We start from the raw sequence: 14,493 nt of genomic DNA on the forward strand, positions 1-14,493 counted from the left end.
AATAAAAATGGCAAACCTAACAAGATGAAAAGGTCCACAATTAAGTGGAAGAAATTGTTGAAGGGCAGCGTGGCACTCTGAGAGGAAGGATGATGGAGCTGCAATTACATGTTACAAGAAGGACCTTACTTGTGGTAGTGGTGGTGATGGTGAGCAGCCTGCTGGGGAATGGCCTTGGTGATCTACAGGTCTCCTCTGACTCAAAGTACTGCACACAGCATCCAACCTTCCTTTACTGTGACTTCCTGGGAACACAAGAGGTTAGAAGTTACAATTATTGAATATAAGGCAGATAAAGTCTCATTAGAATGATAGTCACATACAACTTGAGCTTCCTGCAAGTCAGAAAATAAGCAAAATAAGAATGGTATATTGAATACAGAGTCCATGTATCAATATCTTATGCTGCTTTCCTTAGAAGCAATGATGATGGCTTGTATTGAAACAAATGTATGTAAAAATGAATAGATACATTTAGATAACTCAAGGATAATTTAAAGTTATGCCAAAAAAATTCAATATCAGTCTTAAGAAGTGCTCATTTCAGGACTCCCACTAAACTGCTTTTGGTAATTCTGAATTTGGTGTGAATTATAAATTATGAGTGTCAGACTGAGTATAAAAGTAATGCAGACTAAGACAGCAATGTGAGTTACCTAATTCCTATTTCTGGATCCATCAGCTGGTGGTAATGGAGTCCCTGGGCAAGCGTGGAGAGCAGATGGTGAGCACAGTGTACATACACAATGCTGGACAAGTTTTGGTGGCAAGTGACATCTGTATCAGCCTTGTGGCTTTCAGTGTCACCAACATAACCTTTAGTGGCATTCCTGAAACCTGTAATCCCAACCAACACTTCTCCTTCAAGCTGGTGGACTCCAATGCAAACCTGGCACCTCCGTATATCTCCCAGCTTGATATGCAGAGGTCAACAACCCAACAGGTCAGCATTGACAGGGATGTGAAGTCTTTCTCAGCAACCAACTCTGTCATAGGTCACCTGAAAGTTTCTAAACCTGTAAAGGCACTCAACATCAAGGTGGAAAACTCACTCATTGACAACATTGAAAAGCTGCATTTAGAAAGCAAATCACAACTGGTGCTCTACAATGTAACTGTAAACAAAATTACACAATCAAGCATATATCTCAAGGAATCATCCATGAACATATGGACAGGCACCATCAAAACTTCACTAGAAAAAGCTGTAATCTTGGGTCCTGGAGCCTCCGTAAGCCTGAAAGATACAGATGGCAAAGTATCACTAGCTGGCCCACAAGAGGTAGCATCTATGCCTACTCCAGCACCACCACGCAAGAACACAGACCACCAGGAATACCCCCACCAACACCTCAAACTGCACCACAGCAGACTCCATGTAATCAGTCTGTTCTGGTGTGGGCATTTCCAACAGTTCTGGCAGCAGTAGAGGCCATTATAATTCTCATAAACTGTACCAATTGGTTTCCGTCTCTCAAGAGAAGGAGATTGCCCCAGGGATTGGAGGAAGGGAACCTGAGAATGATGAGACAAACAGAGGTTGTGAGTGGCTCTTCCCATTCCACATGGCACTACAACACAGAAGTTCCTCTTATGGCTGTAAATAGACGACAGAACACAGAGTATAAATATAAGTAACTAGATAAAAGTAAGAAAGGGTTGTATTGATATGAATTTCAAGTTTTCAAGTTTCTGCCAAGTCAATAAAGCATCACTCAAGGTAGTGTGCAGCAAGAAAATAACTAAGACATGTTGTAGTAAATTGCATATCAGAAATTCTTTAACTTGGAAAACATGATGATAGAATGAATGTAGAAAATACCAATACTCTTTACACCATGAAGAACAAAAAAGTATGAACAATTAGATTCAAATGAGTTTCTTGATTTTTCTGCCTATATATCAATAACCTTGGTGTACAACATATGATAGCAGAATGTACAAATATAAATGCATTTTATACTTTGTTTTTGCTTACACATAAGATCTTGAGAAAAAAAGAAAAATACAATGAATCAAGGTATCCTAGTTATAGCCTACATCCAAAGATCCTGCCATTATTTTCATAATATGAAGTTTGTTAAACTAGATATAAGAACAACATTTTCACCAAGTAGGAAAGTTAAGTGACAGTATATTCATTAGGTTTTGGTATATTATATTTACAACACTCTGTATGTACACACAAAAGGTAATTATTTAACAAAAAATTTCCTCATGAAAAATTACAAATCCATCATTAATATAAATTACAAACTCATCATTAATATAATGTGTGAATAAAGTTGACTTAAAATATTGGATTGGAAATTCATTCTTGTTTGAAACAGCTTGAAGTAGCATGCTATGAACTATCACCGAGAATACACATCTCTGGTGATGAACAATGGACACACCTCAGCCAAAATTCTGCTGCTACAAATTTAAGTTTCTGATCAAACACCTTAGATAATGTCACACTCACAAGCTGTTACTCTTCCATTCAGCTAGCAGAATGGGAGGAGAGAAGACACTTGTCAAGGTCATACTTGAAGAAATGGAAAAATAGCTTTAGTTTTCACATTCCTACATCTGGATGTTGCCAACTATTCAGATCTATGCATGAAAGTGAAGGTGTCATGCAATGAACAATAAATGCACAAGTAAAGATTAGACAAGAAGCAACAAAATTATGGTATGTAAACTCAAACGTCTAATCACAACAAAACTGAGGTAGTTCAACAGCACAACTTTCTACTTTATCATGCAGTAATTGTACACCTCATTGAACCAATAAAAATCATTGGTTGGGTTCAATCAAATCTAAATATATATTGTCTCTAGGATCATAAAGAGAAGGTTCAAAAGTCTGTGACGCGGCCTTTCCGTTCCCAATCTCCATAGCGTGTGGGCTCTGGTCCCCTTGGGCCTCCTACTTCTCCTGTGGCAGGGTTGATATTGTCAGGGAAGGCTGGTAGGGGCTCCTTCTCCTGATAGGGATGCTGTCCCTCTGGAGTTTCTTGGTCATCAAGCTTACCTACGGATGATTAATTACTATATACTATAACAAGATGCTGAAACAGTTATGGGGTTATCATTTTTTACCGGCACTGCTACTTCCTGTTATCTTTTCTTGTTTTCCATCTCTGGACTTAGAATCAGTAAGCTTTGATGCCTTTTTATATACCACACAATTTTCTTTGTGGCAAGCAGTCAAGGAAAAAATCTCTGGGGCAATAGTTAATTTCATAACATTCATGAACTTAGTACATACTAAATAAAGAATGGATTCTGCTTACTCTAAAAAGTCAAGTACTAGCTATCTATGATTTCTGTTGTCATTATTCACAAAAAGATGGTATGCAGAGTACATGTACTGTACACACCTATGGGGGTCTTGGCTTTCTTGGGAGCAGAGTCTCCAGCTTCATGACTCTTAGTTGACGATGACATCGCTCTGCATGGCCGAGGAATCAGCATCCCTGAAAGAAATGTCATATGACCACAATCAATCAACCAAGACAAAAATGTAGCTTGACTTATATATTGCTAACAAACATTCAATGATCACAATGCAAATAAAGAGACTCCTTTCTTGTTCATCCACACACTGAAAACTTTGTTCCATCCATAGTCCACTCACCTTTCATGTAATGGCTGAGGATAGAGGTTCTCGACAGCATCATTCACTTCTGGTTCGCCTGGTTCTTCACACTGAGAGGAGGAACTTACCAATAAACACAGCAAAGACTGCCAGATTTTTTACATTTTTAATGAAACATATCTATCAAATATTTATTTGTATGCATCGTGAAAATGGATGGATTTAATCAGAAATGTTTCCATAGCTCATGGCAGTGAAAGTTGTGAATCCATGTAAATTTTACTAGGAGGGAAAGGTAGTGTCAGAACCTTACATAACCCATTAATCCACTGCTTCCTATATCGTACCCATTTGTTACTATAAGGAGCCCATTACTGACACACAACATAACTGAACACAGCCCGGCATTTACCGTGACTTTAAACAGTGATGTAATGAAGAGGGACGGCAGTGAGTAGAGTGGCACAAGCCAGTCCACACCACAGTAATCCCGTAGTTAGCAACACAAACAAGCGCTGGAACCTTCACTCCTAACACTGTCTCCAGCTACTTACAACTGTATGGTCAAACTCAATAAAAATGTTGCAGTGTGGAGTAGGCGGCGAGCTGGCTCTCACATAGGCTATGTAACACGCGACTGCTGCTGTTGTTGTTGTTGTCGTGAACAGCTGAGTGGTGACGTAATACAACACAGCCTTGCAGGGTTCCCACACTCCTGCACGGGGATGACTCGCACCTCACAGATGGGTTGAACTTATTGAATAGTTGATAGAAATGTTGAAATAATTTAAGAGGGAAATTTCAAGACATTTATCTCATTCTTTTGGCTAGCTCTCTTGGCCCCAGTTCGGGAATTGGCATCTCAGTGGGTCTTTTTGTTAGATAACTTTTGTTGTCCTTGACCAGTTTTTCCCTTTTATATGAAAATAAAATAAGAAAATGAGGATATAATCTCTAATGACAGTCTTGAGACAAGCGACAACCAGTTATGAGCACGAAGATTCACCCTGTAAGGACAGACGCAACCCTCGTCCTTTTTTGTTAAATCAACTTATCAATAGTGTGTGATGTCCAAGCTAAATGGCCAGGACACACACACACACACACACACACACACTGGGCACTGTTATCATGACACCACACCATACCATGTAACCATGGCAACACGATCGCCTTAGCTTTTGCCTGCTTTGATTGGTTATTACTCATTGTTGAACGTCACATCTATGTCATAAAAGCGAGAATGAACGCAGTATCTTCTCTTCTCATTTGTGCACGCTGGCCACGGCATGACACAACCCACAAAACACTCGATCCGCTCCTAATAACTCTAATACAAAATTCAATATGATGAAGCATAAACTTGTCAAACTAAATTATAAGTCATTATCATCGAAACTATCAATGTGTTCTCTTGTATAGCAAATAGTATTAGTATAAGAGAGAGAGAGAGAGAGAGAGAGAGAGAGAGAGAGAGAGAGAGAGAGAGAGAGAGAGAGATTTAGCAAAATACTCGTTAAACAGTGGAGTGGGTGGAGGAAAAGGAGACAGCGGAGGAGGAAATAATAGAAGGAGAAAGGAAAAAGACAATTGGAAAAATCTGAGAATTACTAATTAAAAGTCTCTCTCTCTCTCTCTCTCTCTCTCTCTCTCTCTCTCTCTCTCTCTCTCTCTCATATCCGGTCACATCCAAACGACTCGCGGCAGTTTGTCGGTGCAGCGGCACAAGTTTTATATCTCTGTATATTCCTTGAGCGGCACTGAGAGTGTGTTATTTCTTGTGCATGCGATCTTACTTCGACTAACTGATGAGACTATCACATCAACAACGGAGTTCGGGACAGACGAAGTTAGAATAGGTTAGTACTCATTGAGAGAGAGAGAGAGAGAGAGAGAGAGAGAGAGAGAGAGAGAGAGAGAGAGAGCGTGTTGTGTGTGTTTGTGTGTGTGAAGACCACTGGCAGACCTGTTGCAGCATTACGAAGCAGGATTTGGTTCTCGGGATTCTTCTTAACAACAACACGTCACCTCAAGACTCAGTAGGTCCTTGATGGCGCCAACACTTTCAATCACAGTGCATCGTGCTGCTCTTTAAGTACCCATGAGTACAAATATATAGTGTATAAGAACCAAGGTATGTTATGAAATGGCCGTATAAATCCTGAGGTGCATTTAGATGTGTGAGACATTTTCGTGATATGTTTACTTTTAAATGAAAGCTGAGAGCCGCATATATGGTTCTGCTGGTTACATGTGCTTTGTATATAAGTGTTGAAGTACAACATGAGTACATCGGCTTGTATTCATTCAGGTGTGACTGTCAGGATGGCCGTGCACACAGACGGTATGCGTGGGTGGGCGATACTGTTCTCCTTATTACGTGAGTATTGATGTGACGCTTCGCAATTTGTACCTGTAAACACGATTTGAATTTTGGCATGTAAAATTCATTAGCTGTATCATTTAGTAAAGCGTGTTGTCAGTAAGCGAATGTATACATATCGGACCATTCTTTTCTCTTTTCACAGTGTGTCTCTTCCACAGAAGCTTCACGAGGTAAGTGAGAAGATAATAATGTTTGTAATGTTCCGTCATGTCTGAGGTCAAAGGGAGGAGGGTCCTCTGGGCAGTAGTGGCATAGATAGTGACAGGGAGGGGGTGGAGAAAGAATATTCAAGTTTTCATTTTGGTTTCATTTCCGCGGATTGAAATCACGCCGTAGCTAGCCATAATACTAATGACTTAATTGATGAAGGTGACAGTGTCAGGTTGACTTTAGGTCATCCATACATCGAAGCTAATTTATCGAATTGTCCGTTATGATGAATTGCTGCAATTGTACTGAATTCAGCAAATTTATATACACGTGATTCTATTTCAGTGAGGTAGCCAAGGACATTGGAGACACAGCCTCCTCTGGTTCAGTCCCAGGCCTTAATGCCTTGTACACTGTCAGCAAGCTCTTCCCCGGCAGATCTGAAATCGCCTGTATGGTGGAGGACTCACAACATGCCTGGCGCATACATTTGGCACCTGCACACTCGCGAAACCCTATATTCAAAAGTAAGCTATTGGATCCACGGCCTATCCTTTAACCTCTGGATGTGATATTCAGTAATGATCATATACTCTGTAGTGATAACGTGCCTAAGCCTGACGGCGTGGTGTAGGGGAAGCGGCTTAACTAACACAGCAAACTGCCTCAGGAAGGAGAGAATGGCTCCTGGAGATCATGTGGTGGACAGTGAGGGGAGAGACTGCGAGAGGCGCCGTGTGTCACACAGCTGCCGCGCCACTCTACCCTGTGGCCTTCCCCCTCATGTCTTTCAGAGGTGAGGACGGACCAACAAATGGAAAGAATCTTTCAGTCTGGCGCTGCTTATTCACTCGGTTTCCCAATTAGGTATTACGTATATGCTTCTTGCAGTTTTCATAGCATGAACAGCTGCTCTCTATACATTTGTTGTGTTTCAGTTCTCTGTATCTGTACCTGTGCAAACTGTATATTTCACGCATATTTTTGTTAATGTCACTACCTTCTCCTTTCCTCTCTTCTTGCCTCCTATTCTGTTTCCGTGACAACTTTCAGCTCACCTCGTCCCGGAGTACCTGAGTTACACCATCAATGCAGGGGAAGAGCTCCGTGCCAGGCTGCGAGGCGCCAAGCCCTTGGGGAAAGTGTGGTGGCAGCGGGAGCCCATTCAGGCGGGGGATGGAGGCAGACCACATTCACTGCATATGGCGAGCTCGTCATTCCTGCTGCATTGGTTTCAGGCTCCGGGTTTTACTCCTTCGTCGATGAGAACAACGTGAACGACACCAGCATCTTGGGCACGCTGAGTTTGGTGGTGCGAGGTGAGTCTTCTCTTCCTACAGCTTAAGAGTATATATGTATTTTTTTTTCTTTCCCCAGCTTTTCATTACGGGGGTCATTGATTCTCACTTGTGTTCACGATAATATGGACCATACTAAACCATACTAATTAAAACTACTATACTAAAAAATTTCCGCGCTGCACCTTCACTACTTTCAAAAGGCTCTAGTTAAAGTTACACGAGGTTTAGGGACGTCTTTCTGAATCTGGTAACAGATTAACAATATTTCTACATTATTGACAGGGTAATTAGTCTTGGGAACCTGGCTAATTATCTGTGACCTTGGCCAGCTTCTCCTCTTCCGTAAAACACACACACACACACACACACACACACACACACACACACACACACACACACACACACACACACACACACACACACACACACACACACACACACACACACACACACACACATGATCAAACATTACATTTCATCAAGCATTCTACCTCTCCCCTTCCTCTACAGAGTGTCCCGCCCATCGCTACGGGGACGGCTGCCGCGGCTGGTGTCCTGATTGCATGCACGGGGGCGTGTGTCACCCCCAGACGGGACTGTGCGTGTGTCGTGAGGGCACCATGGGACACCGCTGCGAGACCCGTAAGAGAGAGAGAGAGAGAGAGAAAGAAAGTTATAGTCATCAATCAATTGTTTCGAATATAATAAATCATGTAGTATTAATGATGTTTTACTCTCTCTCTCTCTCTCTCTCTCTCTCTCTCTCTCTCTCTCTCCCAGGGTGTGAGAGAGGCATGGGAGGGCGGCTCTGCTCTGTCCGCTCCCTCACCATTCCAGGCAAACAGCTGTGCCAACCCTCACCGATCCCTTGCCGATGCGTACCGGGTTACACGGGAGCCAGGTGTGACATTTGTAAGTAGTGGCCCGAGTAGTAGTAGAGTAGTAGTAGTAGTAGTAATAGTAGTAGTAGTAGTAGTAGTAGTAGTAGTAGTAGTAGTAGTAGTAGTAGTAGTAGTAGTAGTAGTAGTAGTAGTAGTAGTAGTAGTAGTAGTAGTGGTAGTAATAGTATTATAGTAGCAGACGATTAAGTGTTCTCTCTCTCTCTCTCTCTCTCTCTCAACCGGAAATGTATTTATCTAACGATTTTTTTATTTATTTATTTTTTTTTTACTGGTTGATGTAATCCTAACATTTGCGTCACCATGTAGCCTTATCCTGTCAAAGTATACATTCTTATCTCCCCGTGAGATTTTTAATGTTTATCTCGTGTGCTGTATTCATATCCTGTTTTAGTGGCTCTTATTAATAAATTAGATGCAAAACATGACAAGAAGACATTAAGAAAAAATGACGTACAGTTGTCATTTGTAGAAAAATAGAAATATGTTAATTTCTTTTTTCTTTTTTTCTTTTCTATTCTGCCGTAGCATGCACTGCGGAAAAGTGGGGATCGAACTGCGAGCAAGACTGTACCCACCACTGCGCTGGCGACTGCGACTCAGAGACAGGAATGTGTGGTGGAGAGGGACCATCTCAGTGCGCAGGAGGTAAAAGAGAGAGAGAGAGAGAGAGAGAGAGAGAGAGAGAGAGAGAGAGAGAGAGATTTCCCACTTGGATGTTTCCTGTTTTGTTTATTCTTATTTAACTTGACATTTTTTAACACTTGGTCTCATAAGGAATATTTTCAAGGCCATACAGAAGACTTGTCCTTTTATTAACCATTTTTTCTCTCTTAGTAGTGCAGATTCCTTATTAATTAAACTACATGTAGAGGTTAACGGTACTGGTGACATCCACTATAACTGACCTGAGATCTCTTGAAAATAATCGAACATGTTACTACTCACTCTGATTTCACCACTCTTTCTTAAGCTAATCTAACCCTGACCTATTTCTCTCCCTAACCACTGGATCTTGAAGACACGCTTTGATCTCTTCAGTACCAGGACGGGTTTTCATATTCATTCTGGTTAATATTTGGCGATTTCATACAGCCTTAGAAACTTATGTTGGGATTAGAATAGTAAAAACTCTGGTCATTAATCTTTTGATGTCCATAGACCCTTCCTAATGTCAATAAAATCGTCAAATTTTACCCAAACTTATGGTAAAAAATACTTCGCGGTACTGAAGGGATTAATCTCCTTAGTACCAGGACGGGTTTTCACACTCATTCTGATTAATATTTGGCGATTTTGTACAGCGTTAGACACACTTGTTGGGATTAGAATAGTAAAAACTGTGGTCATTAATCTTTTGACCTCCATAGACCCTTCCTAATGTCATTATAATCTTGCAATTATACACAAACTCATGGTAAAAATGCATCTCAGTATTGAAGGAGTTAACTTAGTTTTCTCCTGCAGGTGATGCTGGACTGCCTCGTCTTCGTCAGGCTCCCGAAGTGACGGACATCGGGGAGGACCAGGCGACCGTCGTGTTCTCTGAATGGCGGGAAGGTTACGACGATGGGAACGCGACTCTTTGGGACACACTGACATACGTCGTCAGGCTGGTGAGAGAGAGAGAGAGAGAGAGAGAGAGAATGACTTAATTCATTGCCCTTCAAACTTTTCTCTTCGTTTTGATTTCATATTTATATACTTCGTTTACGCCTCAGTACATGTTTATGGTCCCGCCGGGCAATAATTAATCAGACCACTCTTTTTCCCATGCCTCAGGCGAGTGTTGGATATTTGCAGTCACCTCCAGATGGCTAATATAATTCTCTAAGCAGCTCAGAAACTTACAAGTCTATATACACCCAGTGGCGGAGTTAAAGGGGGCGGAGAGGGCGGTCCTTCCCGATGGCACTTTTTGGGAGCCACAATTTTGGTCGTCACAGTTGTCATATATAGTAAACTCAATCCTGAGTTTACTATATATGTCAGGGGCTGAAGTATATGGTGGTGGCGGTAGTAGTAGTAGTAGTAGTAGTAGTAGTAATAGTGGTGGTGGTGGTGGTAATAATAGTAGGAATAGTAGTTGTAGTAGCAACAATAATAACAGTAATAGTGATAAAGGTGGAGACAGATTACACACACACACACACACACACACACTTGAAAAACTCCCAAATTAACACACTCACATATACGTCACATTTTCTAAACCTTCACTACACCTGCACATATTTTGAAAATGCTTTTTTTTTTTTTTATTTATACCTTGTGGGCTTTTCACGGGAATTTATGAGTTAAAGGATATACTCCTTTATTACTTGTGATGCTGTTAATTATTGCATATAGCAGAATTGAAGGGGACATTAAACTAAATATTTCACTGTTCTGATCCCTAATAAGCATTACATAACCACTCGTTCTCTGAAATTTGTTGTATTGAGAAGTGAAAAGCTAGTGCTCCAGGCCTTGTGATGTCAGATGAAGAAAGTAATCATATTATAGGGACGATTCGTTGTCTTTTTTTCACATGGAAGGAAGGATACAATAATACACCTCATTCCATGTCTTATCTTCGAGTGCTACTGACTTGCTTTTGAGTTCAAGTAATAAGTCATTTACTGAATGTCTTCCACTCAGGAGGAGGGACTTGTGGCTCTAGCGATAGTGCATAGAGTATAACACTCCTTTCCTCTGTCAGACAAGCAACACCGTAAACAACACCGCCGTGGACACCATTGCCACTGGTTCCCGCCACACGCTGACGAACCTCACGCCCTTCACCATGTATAGAGTGACGGTGATGGTGATGGTGACCAGGCATAACTTGACGTGTATGGCTGATGGCAGGGGGAGGGAAAGGGTACATTCTGTTTCCTTCACTACCACTTGTCCTGAAGGTTAGTTTACATGTGGAACTTTTTGGAGTTTTCTCTATTTTGTGTTGTTATTAGTCTTCTCTCATCATCTCTCGTATGTCTAAACATTTAAAAACGGAGGACATTTTAATAGAGTGATGTCCAGGTACTGTACAGCATACGATATTTTGTCTTCTATCTTTAAGTTTTTATTACGATTCAAAAGCAACACGAAGATTATTATTATATACATTCTAGAGATCCCAGCGCCGGTCATTGTTCAAACTGCGAAGACTTCTGACACGAGTGTCTTTGTGAAATGGAAGGTAAGTCAAGGTACCCTTAGTACTTCTAACTCACAAGACAAATAGATGAATAAAACAAATTAAATCCTTTGAACCATATTGCATTTTGATGAGTAACTTCCATGACTTTCAGCAGGTCTAAAGGAAGTTCTTGAGGATTTGACATTACCATTGCTTTCAACGTGCTTTACGAAGTTATAAAGAATTTGAAATAACGCTTTTTTTTAATGTACTAAAGGATTAATAAGGATTCTACATCATTGATAGAGAAAAGGCACTCATGAGCACACCTAACTAGCCATCTCCTTAGCATTTTAAAACAGCCGTGATGAAATGATAAAGCGTTTAAGGATACTGCTCTTTATTCCAGCCTGTGCGACGCCCTCCAGGATGCGACGTGCAGTACCTTCTGTCCGTCATCCCAGAGACCTCAAATGGGACATCAACGCCCTTGGACACTCAGAATATCACACTGACGGAGACGCATAAGGAGGTGCAGGAGCTGAAGGCGAATGTAGCGTACACCATCCAAGTTATGGCTAAAAGTAAAACGTCTTCCCTCTCCGTGTCTGCCTCCTCCTCCACGCGTCTCAAGATCCACCCAAGAAGTAAGCGTGAAATGGGAAATACGTATAAGGGAGTTTGTGTGTTTAAGTTTAAAGAAAGAGGATTGATCGGATGGATGATTGACTGAGTGATTGACGGGCTGAATTTAAAGCAAAAACTTCATCAGAGGAGGGATATTTGGGTTCCCAGAGAGAGAGAGAGAGAGAGAGAGAGAGAGAGAGAGAGAGAGAGAGAGAGCGGAAAAGTAGTGTGTTTTCATTCGCACACTTATAAAGCGCATATTTTTACTTACATAATTAGTTCAGTGTGCGTGTATGTATGTATGTATGTATGTATGTATGTGTGTGTTAAGTCTTGGGTTTATAAGTGATGGTTGTATGTGTAATCCTATACTGAGAGAGAGAGAGAGAGAGAGAGAGAGAGAGAGAGAACTTGCTCATCCATACATACACTTTCTTTTTTCTCTATCTCTCAAGGTGTAGGACATGCGAAGACAGTAGGAGTGGTGGTGGCGGTGTTGGTGGTGGCGGCGGTGGTGGTCGTGGTGGTGTTGTGGCGCAGAAGACGGTGAGTGTAAATGAACAATTAAGTTACATAGAACAAACAAAATAATAAATAATTTCTTACAACTTTTGACCGTAACATTAACAAATAGAACATATTTTTTATTTATTTGTTTATTCTTTATTCTATTTAACTTTATTTTTTTTTTGTCGAGTCAAGGGAAGAAACCGTCATACATTGTTCATATCTGGTGGTGGTGGTGATGGTAGTGGTAGTAATAATAGTAGAAGTGGTAGTAGTAGTGGTGGTGTTGGTGGTAGTAGTAGTAGTAGTAGTAGTATAGTAGTAGTAGTAGTAATAGTAGTAGTAGTAGTAGTAGTAGTAGTAGTAGTAGTAGTAGTAGTAGTAGTAGTAATAGTAATAGCAGTAGTAGTAGTAATAATAGTAGTAGTAGTAGTAGTAGTAGTAGTAGTAGTAATGATAGTAATAATGATAATAATAATGATAGCAATAATAATAATGGTAATGATAATAATAGTAATGATAACAATAAAAATAATAATAGTGATAATAATAATAATAATGATAATATTGATAATGATAATAATAATAATAATAATCCCACAGACGTCCGTATAGTAGCGAGTCTGTCTCCAGTCCACCTGAGGAAGTCTCATCATCACCACCACAACCACAACCACAACCAACAACAACAACAACAACTTACATTCTTTCATGTAGAATGGTCGAAATAGAAGGAAAAGAAGAAGATGAAGAAAGCGGGAAAGAAGGAGAACCAGAAGGAAAAGAAGAAAAAGAGGAAGAAAAGGAAGAAGAAGAAGGAGGAGGAGGAGGAGGAGAACAAGAAGAACAAGAAGAGCAAGAATGACAACTAGAACAAAAGCAAGAAGAAAATGTATTAAGTGCTCTTTCAATAAAGATCCATGATTGAAAAATGAACAAATAAACAATCCATTTTCTGAAGAGAGAGAGAGAGAGAGAGAGAGAGAGAGAGAGAGAGAGAGAGAGATAGGGAGGAAGTATGTGAAATGTAATAGGAACAAAGGGAGTGTGAATAGGGAAGCGGACATGAATAACTGGGTTGAAATATAAGTCACGACTTCTACGCAATGATATCTGCCTATTAAAATCCTTATGTAATGTTGCTCTAGGTAAAAATAAAGATAGTAATTATAGGCTGTTTGTAGTACTTGTGCTCTCCTTTCTCGCTGTCCTGCTAAACCTAACCTATCGCTATATTCATCGCTGACAGCTCCTATGATCGGGAAAAAATAGAAATGTAAATGCAGAAAATGTAGTTTGAGTGAAGAGTTAGAATCAAATATCATTACAGGTTTGGTTTGGCTTTCCCATGGTACAGTGGAACCATGCGTGACTTGGGGTCCGAGGGTGTCTCCAAGCACACGGGTTCGAATCCTGTCCACGGTCCGAGTGTAGGTTGGGCTTCCTCACTCGGGACAACAGTTTCCTAACGGGTAGGCTTTGAGATAGGAAGTACCCCAAAAGGTATCCCCTTTAGCCCATAAATTCCCGTGAAAAGCCCACATGGTATAAATAAAAAAAAAAAAAAATAAAAAAAAGACCACACCCTAAACACACACCAAGCTGCTTTCCTGTCTCATCCATTGTTGCTTGAATATGCCTGATCGTCATGCTTGGGTTAATGAATCTGCGGTGTTACATATGCCTTCTTAACTTTTGTATTACTTTGGAGGTCCCCGGAGTTGCCGTTCTTTACCTCGGATTCACGGTCAGTGGCAAGGATTAGTGTGTATCTTACTGAACCACCAAAGCGAGCGCGTTACCTCTGTACACAGACTATATTATATTGTTACTTCGTCTAGTGAGATGCGTGTGTAAAAAAATATTGTTTCATTTTTATTATTTTCATTCAGCTTATAACGTTTACAGTGAAAAAT

The 14,493-nt window shown here is 40.6% G+C and overlaps 3 protein-coding genes across 6 annotated transcripts; 2 read left to right on the top strand and 1 right to left on the bottom strand.

Moving 5' to 3' along the window:
- On the top strand, positions 1-2,660 carry LOC123510845. The gene is given in 3 exon segments (XM_045266283.1): positions 1-260; positions 683-1,346; positions 1,349-2,660. Coding segments are annotated over 3 exon segments (1,125 nt in total). The 5' UTR covers positions 1-89; the 3' UTR covers positions 1,639-2,660.
- LOC123510847 (succinate dehydrogenase assembly factor 4, mitochondrial-like) lies at positions 2,142-4,286 on the bottom strand. Of its 3 annotated transcripts, none has more exons than XM_045266287.1 (4): positions 4,138-4,286; positions 3,623-3,693; positions 3,366-3,461; positions 2,142-3,016 (listed from the first exon to the last, which is right to left on the bottom strand). In XM_045266287.1, exons 2-4 carry the CDS (start codon positions 3,663-3,665, stop codon positions 2,841-2,843), a joined length of 315 nt encoding a protein of 104 aa, XP_045122222.1. In that variant the 5' UTR covers positions 3,666-3,693; positions 4,138-4,286; the 3' UTR covers positions 2,142-2,840. The 3 variants fall into 3 exon arrangements, with proteins under 3 accessions (XP_045122222.1, XP_045122224.1, XP_045122223.1); XM_045266289.1 differs by having other exon boundaries at positions 3,996-4,233; XM_045266288.1 differs by having other exon boundaries at positions 4,201-4,219.
- Positions 4,287-5,280: 994 nt separating this feature from the next.
- LOC123510946 lies at positions 5,281-13,749 on the top strand. 2 transcript variants are annotated; one of them, XM_045266469.1, is made up of 14 exons: positions 5,281-5,442; positions 5,895-5,963; positions 6,465-6,646; positions 6,790-6,915; positions 7,173-7,438; positions 7,931-8,062; positions 8,201-8,332; positions 8,848-8,967; positions 9,787-9,935; positions 11,021-11,219; positions 11,436-11,503; positions 11,853-12,090; positions 12,526-12,616; positions 13,181-13,749. In XM_045266469.1, exons 4-14 carry the CDS (start codon positions 6,800-6,802, stop codon positions 13,440-13,442), a joined length of 1,773 nt encoding a protein of 590 aa, XP_045122404.1. In that variant the 5' UTR covers positions 5,281-5,442; positions 5,895-5,963; positions 6,465-6,646; positions 6,790-6,799; the 3' UTR covers positions 13,443-13,749. The 2 variants fall into 2 exon arrangements, with proteins under 2 accessions (XP_045122404.1, XP_045122405.1); XM_045266470.1 differs by lacking the exons at positions 5,281-5,442; positions 5,895-5,963 and having other exon boundaries at positions 6,624-6,646; positions 6,790-6,986.
- Positions 13,750-14,493: the final 744 nt, after the last annotated feature.

Source organism: Portunus trituberculatus, chromosome 30 (assembly GCF_017591435.1).
Source record: "Portunus trituberculatus isolate SZX2019 chromosome 30, ASM1759143v1, whole genome shotgun sequence".
Lineage (NCBI taxonomy): Eukaryota > Metazoa > Arthropoda > Malacostraca > Decapoda > Portunidae > Portunus > Portunus trituberculatus.